General features: G+C 38.9%; 1 protein-coding gene across 3 annotated transcripts in view; it reads right to left on the bottom strand.

Moving 5' to 3' along the window:
• LOC145988495 (WD repeat and SOCS box-containing protein 1-like) overlaps positions 1–4,135 on the bottom strand; it is a 41,162-nt gene extending 37,027 nt beyond the window's left edge. Inside the window, exons 1-2 of one of the 3 annotated variants that reach the window (XM_083123356.1) lie at positions 3,812–4,135; positions 2,951–3,018 (exon numbers count right to left, since the gene is read on the bottom strand). In XM_083123356.1, coding sequence (XP_082979482.1) covers positions 2,951–2,987 — 37 coding nt within the window. In that variant the 5' untranslated portion in view covers positions 2,988–3,018; positions 3,812–4,135. Of the gene's footprint in view, positions 1–2,950; positions 3,019–3,664; positions 3,742–3,811 lie in introns of those variants that run through there. The other 2 variants (XM_083123358.1, XM_083123357.1) reach the window with 2 other exon arrangements.
• Positions 4,136–16,252: the final 12,117 nt, after the last annotated feature.

Genomic DNA, 16,252 nt, shown 5'->3' with positions numbered 1-16,252 from the left:
ACTCAATAATACAAGAGTTATCAAATTACAAAAACTTGCTGCAGAAAACTTCATAATAATCATGGACATGGAACAGGCTTCCAGTCAACAGACAGACTGGGTCATTGGGAGATACAGCAATGACAAAGCAAAATAATAAAAATATTGCATTTTAAAATATTTTAGAGAAGAAGAAGTGAAAAAATAAGTCAGAACATTCGCATACTTGTGCAAAATTAGTCAAGTGACACAATCAAACAGGTGCAAATACGCAAGAGATTCACTACATTTAGCGGATCGAAATGAAAGCCCAGTTCTACCTCCTGTGCTCAACCGTCCTGCTACGTTTCCTGCCAAGTGCAATGGTCTGAGGCAAGCCAGCTCATCGCAGAATTGTGCGAATCTCTACCATTTAGATTTCTGCAGAAAGGTCCATTGCTACTTTCCCTCAAGGCCTTTTTTTAAGCCCCCATGATACAACCACCACAAGATTCCTCTGATGTAATCAAGATTACTACTTCCGAGTGTCTGCTATTTCAAGCAGAGTCACATTGCCAGAGGGAGTGGTCGGAGCTCTGAAGCCTTTATATGGCGGCTGCTGATATGGGATAAGACGCCACAATAAAATTCTGGCTACAAGCATGCTTTTTATTGAAGTAAGATTTAGCCTGAGAGAATCTTTTCGTCATGCTTATTATTTTCAAAACCAACACAAAAGCTTGACTTGAGATTTCGAAGTATCGAGTAAGCTATACGTAAAAGTCACATGTTCTTGTTTATCTTTCTCACAACAATCTGTATTTACCTTTAAAGGTGGCAACCAAGCTCTTACAGAAAGAAAAAATATTGAAAATTGTTGCTTTTTCGTGTTGCTCAATTTAAGTAGTGTAGTCTCCAAAGTATTTTCATTCAGGTTTATCATTTTTAGTGTTATTAGTAGTATTATTAAAGTTATTACTATATAAACTGACAATTTACAAAAGCAATATCAACAAGAAAATAAATACGATAACATGCTCTGCTGTACCGACATAATGTAAATTTGCTATATTTAATTACAGAAAGAATACAAATTAATGAGATTTGAAAATACTCATCGATTGAATGAGATTGTCTTTCCTAGTCGTAATACCTATGGTACTGCAGTGAGCACTTTACACTGAATAGCCAATGATCTTGAGGTTTAGCATGGAGAAATATTGTGAGTAGGTTAGGTTCAACCTTTCCCTAATGTTATTAACGTATCATAACATATATCATGAAATTGATTTCATTCATCTTAAAAACAGTTAGTTCTGGAAGTTTTAATAGGGAATCTGGTGTACTGGACCCAAAATTCATATTTTTACCCACATACTTTACAAATAAATGTCAGTTCCAATAAATGCTGAGAAGGAGAGTGGGCCACATTTGAACACAGTGAATTTCCCAGCCTAGGGAAGAAATTGTGCAGAGTTGACAGCAGTGGTACTAGATAGCTGTCAGCAGATAGTTGGGCCATTCATCAGATCCTATTCAATCAGAGTGTAACTGCTTGGAAAGTAATTGTTCATAAAAAGTTGTAAGATAACAACCACATAGCAGGGCAAGAGGTGAGTTTGATTATAGAATATTATTGCTTATGGATAGTTTACGTGCTATTATTGTGAAAGGAACATGTCTATTTTCCATACGAAGCGTAGATCTATCTGCATAGCCCTATGGGCAGATTTGAACAGAACACACTGAATATTTGAACTGCACTCCTGCAGCACATTTTAACAGTGATCAAAGTTTCCCATAAGTTCATCACAAAAATATTATCTAAATCATTTTACGTTATTTTAAAAATGAACAGTCCACTTAGTTCATGGATGGCAGGAGCTTCGTTTTCAATTTCTTTTGTAGCAAAGAATACAACCATTTTACTAATGGATACTCATGAAAAGAGAATGGAATGGTTCTCGTAACATTTCCTCCTCATTGAACCCATCAACTCCAGCCAATACATGGGTCTCTTTAAGGTAAAGCTACTGGTGGCACAAAATGACAGGGTGACAGCCATTCCTGGAAAACACATCACTACTTATGACTGAGCATCTTTAAGAAACACAGCCTATTTAAGTTAATTTATGATGAATATTATATTGGCATTTGCAAAGCCCAAGATATGGCCACTCTCTAAAGATTTCAAGCCATCAACTGTAACCAAGTAAAGATCATGTAAAATAATAGTATGAACATTAAACATTTGGTTTCCAATAAGATTAATAAAAACAAAGCATTATTCAAAAGTGCTCCATGTCTGTTCAAATGTCGCCCATGCTTGAGGCAGATTTTACCACACTACCAATGTTTTGTTTAACGTATTGAACTTGCAAAAGAACTGATTTTCATGGGTAAATATGTTTACATGTACTAGAAGACTTTTGTTCATTTTTCTGTTAAAAAGTAATAAAACAATTTTGACTATGAAATAAAAAAAATTTGTAGTGTTCAAATGTGCCTTAGTCTCCCCTGCATGTCTAGGCTGTTCGGGAAAAGTCACTCACGTCAAGAAATTCAACTTTACAGCAGATAGTTTTATGTTCATTCTTTCAATAGTAAACATTATAGACACGATATACATATTGGATTGTGACTGCTTAGAATCTTTACACATGTCCATATAAAAATTTTTACTTTTAATATTTCTTTTAATTGATTCCTTGAGAACATTAGACATCAGAAAATCACAGTTGCGACTTATGTGCCTTTTCCCTAACACCCTCAAATTAGGGCAGGAATTTGTGAAAAATAAAAAAAATGTTCTTAATTCTCAGAATTTGTCACATCGCTGGATATATTTCACTTGTCTTCCCTATAACTCATGTATATATGTATGTCATGAGGTCCACTTGACCAAACCAATTGCAATTCTAATTCTCAGTAACATGCATCTCTACAACTAAATTCACAATGCAAAAATTTGTAAAGTTAAAATGAAACTTACGTATTTTTTCCTTTGATTTGAAAAGAAAACTTGCCATATAGTGGTTTCAGTCTACAAATAGGCACAACCTAGAAGATAAACAAACTTTATTACGAAAGCAACTAGACTATTTTTAAAAAATCGGGGTCAAATGAGCGAGATTACAGCAATGAAAAAGGAGACTTCCGTAAACCTACTTTTCCCCACCCACGATTTTTTTCGCGTAAAGGTATAGTTTGGGAGGAAGGAGATGTGGTTCTTGTGCTATAAGAACTGTACCTATGAATATTGATGGATACAATTTTCGTTGACATCTGTAGATAGTTACAATACTTTATATCGCAAGCGCGGTATCTGCCGCTCTCGTTGTTATGGTGGTCGAATTTAAGTTCACTTTATGCACAGAAAGACTTAAGGGGACAGAACTACCGGATATCGAACCCGAAACCCTTTATCTGCCGCTCTCATTTGATCATTGTTAAAATAACATTTCGGACCAAGTTCTTCTTTTCTTTCGAATTAAGACTCCAACACTGAGATTCACAAACAACAACATAAGCTTCTATCACACTAATTTCCTTGACAACATATTTCCAACTTGCATATGCGACTTCTTTTTTTAATATAGGCCCAAGCTTCAATACAGAAATTATTTCCATAATTTCTTGACACTATTTATACGCTATATATATTAAATAACCTCAATAAGGCCAATAGATAAATAATACCACTAACTTTACATAATCAATTATCTTGTTCAAATACTAATTTGTATTCACCAACGTATAATGAAGCCTCACTCACTGAATATAGTAAAACTAGGATTGCTGTAACTTCACAACCCAATACAGCATGACAATGTTGTCAAACAAACACACCCACCTTTTTGACGAATCGTTGAACTCGCTGCTTGAGGCGTTGTCTTTATACGGCTACGTGCGACTTCCTTACCCAAGCAATGGAGCAGCTACTGCTGGAACAACTTCAGCTGTTTCCTTCACTCCTCTTGTTATTTAGGATATAAAATGTATTAATTGTTAAAAGGACAACTCTTAGTTAATACAACTAAGGAACCAGTCCAACTTGCACCACACAACTGCAAGTTGAGAAGTGAATTCACCACCTTGCTCAGTCTTGTTCTCTATCGACGACTCGCAGATTTCGAGTTTCTTTCGACGACGGACTAAACCGGCGCAGCTGGGTTGGACTGTTGCCAAGCGCAAAGTCTGAAACCGAGACAAAATGGCTGTTATCGATTCTGTTTCTCCCCCCTTCCTCTTTTTAAAGCGGAGTGTCAAACGTGCTATAAATAGCACACTGAAGACTGGGTAATGAATTAGCCTACTACTTTGGTGAAAAGAAACGCTTTAATTTTTGAAGGCATAGATAGGCATATTATTTATTATTCGACAATTACGCTTCATTCTATTACATTTCATAATCCATTTCTCTCCTATTAATTTTGTTGGTTCTACTATTTCTATTAGACTGTATTTGCAACTTCAAAATGTGAAGATCAAAAGAACACCGAAGAAAGAAGGAAAAAGTACGATGGAACGAGTTAGGAAAAGCAAACATTTGCGTGCCTTTCAGCAAGCAGAACCGGTTCGCGCATGCGAAGATGGTTGCTAATACCTATAATCAAATGCACGTGGCATAAGATTGTGCAAATTGCTTGTTGATGAATGAATTGCGCTGAAAGATCTGTTTCGTCTTGTTTGAAAGTCTTTAGATGAAACACAGGTCAGCAAAATCAGTGCTTTTGATCAGTGGCGTGCCTAGGATTTTTGAAAGGGGAACATGTCTTATTTTTCTGAAGTCTGTTCTGCCCTATATTTTGTCATATTTTCCAGCATATACAGTTATTTCTTTTAGAGGTGCTGAGCCAAAAGAGGTAGGGGGGAGGGTAGCCACCAACCAGGGCCGGCGATAGTCATTTTGCCGCCCTGGGCGGTGGCGGCAGATGGCGCTCCCTTTCGAACGCCTCATCCCCCCCCCCCGCGTCATTACGCAGCAACGGGAAATTGAAAATCAATATATCCCTAAGTAAAACATCAAACTACAAAATAAATAATGAGACTTGTTACGCTATTTATATACTATTAAGCACAAAAGGATATCTCGATCGACCACAATTTAACTTTAAAACATGCGACACTAATTTTATATTATTATATTTTATGAAAACTCTCTCTCTGTTAAACGTGTCTTAAATGTAACAAGTATTTTTACCGTTGTAGGTATGTGATATATGATGGGATTTTTAAAAGAATTCCATGTAATATTCCCGGATCTCCCGCGTGGGTAATCTAAGGTCTGAATTTCTTACCTGCGTTGTCCCCGCATAAAGCGGCAAATTAATGGGCACCTGAGGGTAACCCTTGGAGGTAAAGGCGGCCGGAGAGTGGTACTGATTACATCACCTCCAAAATGGCCGAGATCGAGAATGTGTGTGACCCTACCATGGACCTCCGCAGGATTTTTCCCAGGGAGGGGCAAGGAAGGTATTTTTTTCCAGGGGGGAACATGGCATATTTTCCCCAATAATAGTGTTGATCCCTCAAAAAACATTGCTTAAATTTGAATTTATCATGTTCGTGCAATAATTAACACACATTATTGTGGCTGAAATGAAATTATATGTGTGAAATATATAATTTTTGATTGACTTTCGTTTTCCAGGGGGGCACGGGCCCCCCTGAACCCCTTCCTGACGCCCATGGACCCTACCCCCACATCCCTTAAATGTGCCTTCATGACATGGTGCTATATGCACAGGGAACTTTACCTTTACCTTTGCATGAAATATTCTATTTCGTATAATGCTATCTTGCATAAAGTGGAAACAAGCGTGTTTCAGACATGATTGACCGAAGATAGTATTTTTATTAGCCTTAATTCCCAAAAAAAACTTTGTTCGCCATTTGCCAGGGTTACCGACAAAGTTAACAAATTCAAAATTGTACACTCACATTAGGTGCAAAATCATGACCCTTCATCAGTTTTAAATTTATTATAGCCAGGGGCGCCGACTTGTCAAAATTATTGGGGGGCTCTGATCACTGAAATAAATTAATGAATGACTCACTCCCTCCCATTTTTAAGTTTTGGACTCAGTGTTCTGAATCTCGTAAAAGCCATTGAATTCCTAAAAAATGTCAAATTTTTCATTCACAGTTCGAATGCAGAATGTCAATTGTTCACGGATGGATATGTCACAAGTTTCGTCAACCATAATAGCAAAATATTCCCAACTTTTAATATCTGCTACCACGGAGCGCAAAACAGATCTCCCTAATATATCAACGATCTCGTTCTGAATGTCATGTGATAGCCATTTGTAGCCCGAACTCCCATCCACTCCCCTAGTTCATTCACATGCACTCTTTTTAGTAAAAATGTTAACAATACTCATAATTATATACTTAGTATATAGTAATAAGTCATGTTTTGTTGTCTCTGGTCATAGCCCCCCCTCCCAAGTTGATGGTTTAGCGGTCTCAGCCCCCAAAGTTGATGGTATAGAACATTTCAAATGTGTATTCATGTGGCACAATTGAGAGTAAACTTTACAAGAGGAGAAAAATAATACATTAGATCCTCTTAAGTAAAATTATTTGGGGGCTCTGCCCCCACATCGTTAACATTGGGGGGGGGGGGCTCGAGTCCCCCAAGCCCCATGGAGTCGGCGCCTATGATTATAGCCGAAAGCACTTTTAGTTCATCTTTTAATTCAGTATAGTCTTCATGTGTTAACATTCCGGCAAGTTTGCTACACTTTTCAGACAAAAGATCAGATGGTATGTCATTATGCTTACTAATATCATAAAATAAATTGAAAATTCACTATCATGTTTAAGTTGCTCAAATCTTTCTCTTAGGGCTAAAATAATCGTCTAGGACTTGGTAATAAAAATCAACTTTGTACCGTTTTTGTGGATCTTCAACAGTTTCATCATACTGAAACTGCTTCTTCTTTCGATTTCGGACCTGTACAGTGTTGCTTGCCTATCTTTGGATCATCTACATCTAAATTCGATGCTAATTCTTTCTTGTCAACCGGGACTCGCAGGTCGCCGCCTCCACGAGTGGGGGAGGAAGGCCCTGCCAGGCTGCCAAGTGGCATCTAAGAAACCTTGAAATTTTTCATCAATTCTGCTTTATTCAAAGCGCTAATATGTTTGCAAGAAATCATATAATAATAATAACCTAACCTAATATAACATCATCTAATACATCGTAGATTAATGTTTAAAAGACATTTGCTCATTACATTACGTGGAGTAAAAAGTCGTACCAGATAACTAGTGAGCAAAGGAATGTAAAGCTGCACAACTGGTTTGCAATACACTGAGCCTCATGTGCGACCACTCGGACAGTTTTATTGTCGCCAATTATTTTAAGGAGCGCATCATAGACCTCACCCACTTGATATCTCAACGGAGTTAAGGCATCGAATCTGCTTTTCCACCTTGTGGCACTCAGTGGTTTTAAAGTGAGATTACTGATATGTTCCTTAAAAACGGTGGGTTGGCATCCAAGTTATATGATATAATATTATAACTTTCAAGTTTTCAATAGGTTCATTTTTTCTTCTCTTCAAATATTTTGCCGCCCTGACAATTTGCCACTCTGGGCGGTGGCACGGTTCGCCCCCCCCCCTCTTCCGCCGGCCTTGCCACCAACCCCTTCTTGGGCATGCCATTGCTTTCGATATTTGAGATTATCGATTTTGCGGTCCATAATACGAACTTTCAGTTCATAAAAAAACGATAGGGCTTTGATATATGAATACAACCAAACTGTTCCGTGGCGCGGTGGGCAGCGTCAAACGCCTGCAAGCTTCTAACCCTGGTCAAGGTATGGATGTATCATTGTGTTTCTCCAGTTCATCCATTTCATCTGCTCATCACCATAGTCGCGATTAGACAACGTTGTAGAAAATGGACGTAACATATAAACACAATAGAAGTGTGAATGGAAATAGCTAGATAAACAATAGGCTGCCGCTACTTTCGATTTATGGTGTGATATTTTCTGAACGCTTTGGTTTCTTTGCTGAATGTTGTAGTCTGCGTTTGTGTGCAGACCAAAGCTGTTTCTTATTCTTAGATATAATATTTCTATCACTTTAAAAACTCTTATTGTGTGAAGAAATTTGATTGTTGACATTTTGTCAAGTTGCTGGAATTTCTGCTCCTCATTTACATCATCATAATATAAACAAAACTTTCATATTCCAGTTTTTTTCACTTTACCGCCAGGTCCCCATTTATTAGAGGCTGAGTGAACCCCAGGACCACTTTATGCAGGAAGAACGCCGAAAAATTCCGACGTTTGGACACCTGTCCCGGGAATAAAACCCGCGTCTTCGACGTGGCAGTCAGACGTCCACTGCCGGGAAAACAGTAAATGGAGGTCAAAGTTCAGCTGGCCCTCCCATAGAAAAACATTCGAGAAATTCTATCCTCGAAAGGAATAGGTTAATCTGAGTTAATCCTAACACAAACGAAACACAGCTACAAGCAAACGAAGATACGCACACAGATACATCGGGAAAAATGCATGACAACATCATTCATTTTTTTACATATTCGATTTTCATTTAGGTTCTATAAAAAAGTCGTAAAATTGACTTAATGTGCAATTGAAAAACTATTTTTTGGCCGTGACTTCATCTGACCCCTGCTCTTACATGAATTGCCAATAGACCAAAATTGTGTAACGACAATTTTATTGCTATTTTATTACCCCTAATCTTTGTTCAGATGTTAAAATCTCACGGATGATAACTTTTTCTATGATCCTAAATTACGCACAATAATCATTTTAGACATTCCCAAATCTATTCTAAAGTACGATTAACTTTAAGAAAATGACAATTCATTGCGCGATGGAAGGAGGATGCAGAAGAAAGGGAATTAATTCATGTAGCCTGATTGCCTGTGTGTCTATGTTCAGGGGTTTATCCAGAAGGTTCCATCTGGGGAGAGGTGCAAGTTCGTATTTAGGGAAGTGTAAGGGTAAACTTAGAGCCAAAATGCCAAAAATTTTGACCTTTGTGAAAAATATTAGAGGGTGTTGAGAAAATTTCGGGTGGATATTAGGGATGGCCAAACGGATCCGGATCCTACAGTTCCGGATCTGGGTCCGGATCCGATAGTTCCGGATCTGGGTCCGGATCCGATAGTTCCGGATCTGGGTCCGGATCCGAAAGTTCCGGATCCGGGTCCGGGTCCGAAAGTTTCGTATCTCAATCCCATTATAATATTACCACACCTTAAACGGTATTATGATCTTCGATTACAAAGAAATTTTTCATTAGTTAGTCCTACAATAATTTTTTTCAAGTGTTGTTCCTAAAATACTTTGCTACGCATCGGCTAACACACACGTGCACAAGAATAATCTTACTTGTTTAACATAAAATGTCAGAGGTGATTTTGTAAATTCCACTGAAACGAATATGTATTCATTCGAATGTATTGGAAATGGAAACAAACATAAATGTGAGAAATTCCATTCCAGGATGAAACCTTTAACGCATATAACAAGATAGAAATGTTATACAAAAAATATACAATTTTTCTACAGTTACAGTTTTACAAATTGATATATGCAGTGTTATTTAATTACAAAGTATAAGACTAACAAGGGAGGTGTTCTAAGTGTCCCCCTTCGATTTCCATGAAAATTGGCAGGTTCATAGTGGAGCCCAATGGAAGAAATACGTATTTTTTGTTTCAGCTAAAATACTGTCTTGGGGCAAAACCATCTCAAATGTCAAGATGAGGACAAATTGAAGTGAGGATCTGCCCCTGTGTCCCCCTCCGATTTCCATGATACTTGGCAGGTGTGTGAATAAACGGGCCCAAAGGAAGAAATACGTGTTTTTTTTTCGGCTAAAAACTGTTTTAGGGGAAAACCCCCCTCAAATGTCAATGTGAGGACAAATTTAAGTAGGCATTTGACCTCCGTGTCCCCCTCCGATTTCCATGAAATTTGGCAGGTTTATAGTGGGGCCCAAAGGAAGAAATACTTGTTTTTTTGTTTCAGCTTAAAAACGGTTTTAGGGGGCAAAACCCACTCAAATGTCAAGATGAGGACAAATTTAAGTGGGCATTTGACCCCTGTGTCCCCCTCCGATTTCCATGAAACTTGGCAGGTGTGTGTATAAACGGACCCAAATGAAGAAATACGTGTTTTTTTTGTTTCGGCTAAAAAACTGTTTTAGGGGCCAACCCCCTCAAATGTCAAGATGAGGACAAATTGAAGTGGGGATCTGACCCCTGTGTCCCCCTCCGATTTCCATGAAACTTTGCAGGTGTATAAAGGGACCCAAAGGAAGAAATACGTGTTTTTTTTTGTTTCGGCTAAAAAACTGTTTCAGGGGCAAACCCCCTCAAATGTCAAAATGAGGACAAATTTAAGTGGGCATTTGACCCCTGTGTCACCCTCCGATTTTCATGAAACTTCGCAGGTGTATAGAGGGTCCCAAAGGAAGAAATACGTGTTTTTTTGTTTCGGCTAAAAAACTGTTTTAGGGTGCAAAACCCGCCTCAAATGTCAAGACGAGGACAAATTGACGTGGGCATCATCTGACCTCTTTGTCCCCCCTCCGATTTCCATGAAATTTGGCAGGTGTATACAGAGACTCTATGCCCCCTGTTTCTTCCTATGCCATATTTACGTAGTTTCGCGGTCAGATCCCCACTTCAATTTCTCCTCATCTTGACATTTGAGGGGGGGGGGTTGCCCCCTAAAACAGTTTTTTAGCTGAAACACAAAAACACGTATTTCTTCCTTTGGACCCCTCTATACACCTGCCAAGTTTAATGGAAATCGGAGGGGGAGACTTAGACCTCCCTTGTAAGTGTATTAATTAATTACAAATCGCGCACGCGCACACACACACTAACAATATGTTATAAACACATTCTTACTTTCCAAAGAAGCGCATTGGGATGGCAAAAGGGATCCGGATCCAGAAGTACCAGATCCGGATCCGAAAGTTCTGGATCCGGATCCGAAATTTCCGGATCCGGATCCGAAAGTACTGGATCCGGATCCGAAAGTACCGGATCCGGATCTGAAAATTCCGGATCCGCGGATCCGGATCCGAAAAATTTTAGGATCCGGATCCTAGTGGATATATCACTGTTTACGTGTCTCAAGTAAGCTGCAGTAAAGGAATATTGATTGAGACGATATTTCCATATACTTTACATCAGTGTGTGATATGAACTTTTTGCATTGGAGAGAGGGGCGTCCATTGATGGATTCAGTTGCGTACACACTTAATGGTGCATATTCACATGAAAATCCATTCCCATTTGAAGAGGAATTAGGGATAGCATCGACTCGACGCAAGACGAGGATTGGCAGTGCCTAGGTCTCCCCTCGAGTAGTAAACACCCATCTCGATTTATAAATCGTTGTTGCCATGGTTCGATACCCGGTGGAGGTAGTGGTTGGGATCTCACTTTAAACTGTAGGTCCAGTCCCGATTAGCCTATCTGGGCATAAAATAAAGTGGGCTTAAAACAAAACTCAAACAATTTACTGCTCGACTTGTCCAGGAATAACAAGCGTGTATCTATCTGATATGCAGTGGCGTGCCTAAGGGGGGGGGGGTGAGGAGCATAACCATCCTTTGGCTCAGTATTCCTAAAAAGAAGAGCCGGACCCTGTGGCCGAGTGGTTAGCACATCGCGCTGCGACGCCAAGGGTGCCGGGTTCGAATCCCGCTCGGGCTCGGTTGTTTGTGAATGTCCATTCATCAATTTCATTATTTAATCACTCATCCCCATCTTCGCAAATTAGCCAAGAGGCACAAAACGCGAAGTAAAATAAACTCAATCAATCAATCCTAAAAAGAACATCAAATGCAGAAAAATGAGGGCTGACTTCTAAAAAATGAATACCTAACCCCCTCCTTTCGAAAATCCTGGGCACGCCAGTGCTGATATGGGTCATTATTTTGTTTATTATCAAAGTGTAAGTCCATTTTATGCATAGGTGGCTAACCGGGAGTGGGCATACAATTTACAGTGAGACGTTACCCACTGTGCGCCTCCAGCGATTTTGTTCCTTGTAATTACAAACAAATTATTGGCGGCAATTGTCAGCCTGTACCACGTGATACATACATTCAGGATTTTTCTAGGGTTCGTAGCGTCACAACGAGGCGTCAATTATAAAATAAACTATAAGAAAAGTTGTTTGCCTCGATGACCCTATATTTTGTGAAAGTTTTTGCGGAGACACGTTGTATGTGCTGCTTGTGATATAAATTTCGGGATTCGCTCTACGAAACCGAGACGAGAACGAGAGAGGTGTTTATTGTAGACGACACAAACCTCTCTCACATACGAGACGAAACGAGAGACTGTCAAATCTCGTCTTGTCTCTATGTCAACCCAACGTGCTAAAATGTGTGTAGCGAAAAGAGAGATGAGTGTAGAAGTGTTATTGACATTTTGTAAGTCTCGATATTAGAAATTGTGAATGTTAGCAACTTAGATAGTTTTCCTGCCTATTTAGGCTAACTGCGAAGATGAGAATAAATGATAATTACATTATTAGTTTAGAATGTAGAGGGACCCTTACGAAACAAGACCTGACTGGGCCTCAAACTTGGAATTCTTCTACCCACCGCATTCGCCATCAAGGCGGCAGCAGTTGCATCTGAATAATTTTCTGTCTCTATTTCGGTTATTTTGTGTCGCTCTTCGCTTCTTGTGTTAATCACGAACATAAAATGAACGATGAACTGATGTAAGCAATGCTGTAATTAATCCCTTAACTAGGCTTCGAACCTGGGAACCTCTGGGTTCGCAGCGCGTTACGTTGACCATTCTGCCACAGGGGCCGTCTGAATAACTAGGGAAAACTCGACCAATAGAATGAATAATTAAGAAACTAGGCCAGAACTTTACATTCTCACATTCCAATTATTTAGACTGCGTGTTTGTAGGTAGACGTCCAAACTTACACGCAGAAAACATCGGAAAAAGAATTTCAAGAGGTGGTTTTCCAAGTTGAAAACATTGATATTTTTATGAGGGGTCAAAATAACATAAATTTTGTGACTGAAGATTTTGTTTTATGAAGACATGGTGGGGCGGAGAGGGGGAGATTGCCCTCCCCTGGGTCTTCGAAATGGAATAATTTTTATAGCTGTTGCCCTGACAGAAGTCTAAGTAAGTCGATAATTTGCAGTTCCTGTGTATAAAATCTATACAAAATGTTTCAAATTCCATGTTCGTATTTTAGCATTTCGCAGAGTAGAGTAGGTTTTGTCTAATGTGTACATTTGTCATATTATTTAATTTTGTACTGAAATAGTTTTCCTATGAATGCTACCCAGATATCTAAAAAATATAATCCGTTCGTGAATATAGAGTTATGCAATATTTTTGTGTATGGTTCCTTTGCCCCTCCCCGTCTTGAAAAAATCCTGTGGAGAATCATGGATGGAGATATTTAAAAATCTTACGAGATATGAGAATTACTGCATAATTTCAGACAAAAATATGGTCTATCCGGTCCCTATGTCTCCTCAAGGCAATAATCAGAATGGTATTTGAAGGGAGAATGGTGACTCTCTCTCTCTCTCTCTCTCTCTCTCTCTCTCTCTCTGATATATTCATTGATTGGTATTTTTTCTTCGCTTTTCTGCCACTTTTCGCTAATCGCGAAGATGAGGATGAGTGATGATATAATGAAGGAACACTCACAAAGAACACCCATGCCCAGGCCAATAAATGTAAAAAACAAGAGAAAAATTACGACAAAGATAATAATTGGCAAATTGTCCACGACCATACTTTCTCACTCTATTCTCTTCGATGCAAGGTAGTTATCGTTGGGTACTCTGTGGCACAATACCATTGCTTACAAAAATATGGGGAGTAGAATGTAAAAGAAAGAAAATAGCAAATACAAGCCGCCAAATGTAAAGTATACACAGTGACGTGCACTGAGGAGTAGCTAGTCTAGCAGAGATAGATCAATCAATCTCACATCTCGAATTATATTCAAATCACAATATTTATTGTCTTGTTAAAGCCACCACAGCTCATACGTAACACTTTCTTTTCCACGCACTTCTCGTCCATCGGTGTTCTCCGCGGGCAAAGCAGGCTGGATACCCTAGCTCGCTCTTCTTCAGCCAGGCCAGTTTCCAGGTAGAAACGGCCGGCCCAAGGAAAAGGAAGATTTCTACCTCTAGTTCCCTTGCCCCCACGCCCCCCGCTGCAATGGTTGAAAGCCCAGGCTTTCAGCTCCCCCAGTCTATCTCCTATAGGACAGATAGGGGATTGGTTTCTCATAATTTTTTTGTAAATCCTCTAAAGAACACAGGGTAAAATTTTCTGCAGTACTTCTGTTCTCTGTATTTACACAACCTTTTGCACGTTGTACAATATGTGCGTATGTATAATATGGGATGTAGTTTTATTATTTATGAAATGGGAACGTGTTATGTGCAGACAATGATGTTATGCTTTCTTTCTTTTTTTCTTTTACAAATATGGAATATATAATGATTAAATTACAAATATGTGCTCAGGCTCTCTCTGACTCTCGTTTTAGTAGTGTTTTATTTAAATATACTAATTTATTGGCCTGTAACAGTCATAAATACGGATGTATTTATTTGGGCAAGAGAACGCGTGTTCATATTGTTGTTGGTTTGGTTTATTTTACTTCGCTTTTCTGCCACATTTGGTTATCGCGAAAATGAGGATTGAGTGATGATATGATGAAATTGGTGAAGGAACCTCATATGAACAATCCAGGCCAGGATTCGAACCCGTGATGAGTGCGCATTCTTGTCCTATGTGTTGCAGTGAATAATGAAATAATTTGGAATGAAAAATGTATCTCAGAACTCAAAAAGTCAAATGAATATAATTGAAGAAACTACAATAAAGTGTGTTGTGTTTTGTTTCCTGTCACCAAATCAACCAAGCGCGGGGGAGTGGTTATCACAACGCGCTACGACACCAGGCGTTCCGGGTTCGAACCCCGACCCGGGCATGGGCGTTCCCTGTGCTCGTCCCTTCATCAGTTTCATCGTATCATCTTCACAATTAACCAAATGTGGCAAAAAAGCGACGCTAAGTAACAAAAATGAAATCAAATCATTGATTGATTGCTCAAATTGGATTATTTTACTTCGCTTTTCCGCCACCTTTGGTACAACAAAATAGATGAAGGAACACACACAAAGAACACAAATGGCCAATCCGAGATTCGAACCCAGGATCTCTGGCTTAGAGTCAAATCAAATAGTTTTTTATTTTCGAATGTGGGTGGGGGTTACGTGTACTTTTTTCTAGTACTCATTCATAATTTTGCAATATTTTCCTGTTATTGACATTCTTCTTTTTTGAAGGAATACTGGCCCTAAAGGGAGGAGGGGTGTGACTCACACCAACCCCCCCCCCCTGAGCACGCCACTGACTGCTACCCCAAGTGTCGACGTCACCGCACGTCACTGAGTATACATCTGTTCCGAAATGCTGATCTACGATAAGGCATACATTCTGAAGGCAGGAAAAGAAAGGTAGCCAAACCAGACAAGTTATGCTGGTCAAAAACTTGTTTAGCAACGGTGTTTCGAGCTGAAGCGAGGTTCGCTTCATCGTTTTCAGGCCAATGAACTTGTCACATTTACAAACTAGCTCTCCTTCCGTAATATTAAGGTGCTAAGGTTATCGTTTAAGTTGCGCATACTGTGACTAAAGGACGAAATGCAGACATGCGAGTTAAAAATATACATGTTTTACTGTATAATCCGTGTTTTAAATTAAAACAGATACAAAGATTGAAGCGTAAAAACTCACTTCCTGTGTTTTTTGTTTTGGGGGGCATTCACCAAACGCTGACGTGTCCAAAAACTGTCTCATGCAAAATATATATATATATATATATATTCCTAAGTGGCAGGAAGTGTTTTATTTATCTTCTGAGTCACTATCGCTACCTTGAACCATTTAAGTACTGAAACTCATCACTGATTGTCCAGTGTGTGTACGTATACATTGTCATGGTTCACCTGAAATTGATAAAACAATGTCGCATCAGAATTGTGAACTTTTTAAACCACGTTTGACATTGAACATTGTCATTGCACTGAAGTGTAAAGGGAACACTGTCGAAGTCAATATCAGGAATTTCAGAAAGGAAGAATTGAATTTTTTTAGCGTGAATAAACTAGATATTATCACTCGCTGAAGGGAACAAAATGTTTGTTTCAGTATTGCTGTTATAATTCAAAATGCTTCTGTTCGGTTTTTAATTGTAAATGTTATTTTT

This window comes from Lepisma saccharinum, chromosome 6 (assembly GCF_977018435.1).
Source record: "Lepisma saccharinum chromosome 6, izLepSacc3.1, whole genome shotgun sequence".
Lineage (NCBI taxonomy): Eukaryota > Metazoa > Arthropoda > Insecta > Zygentoma > Lepismatidae > Lepisma > Lepisma saccharinum.
This window is presented reverse-complemented; position numbering and strand designations above follow the sequence as displayed.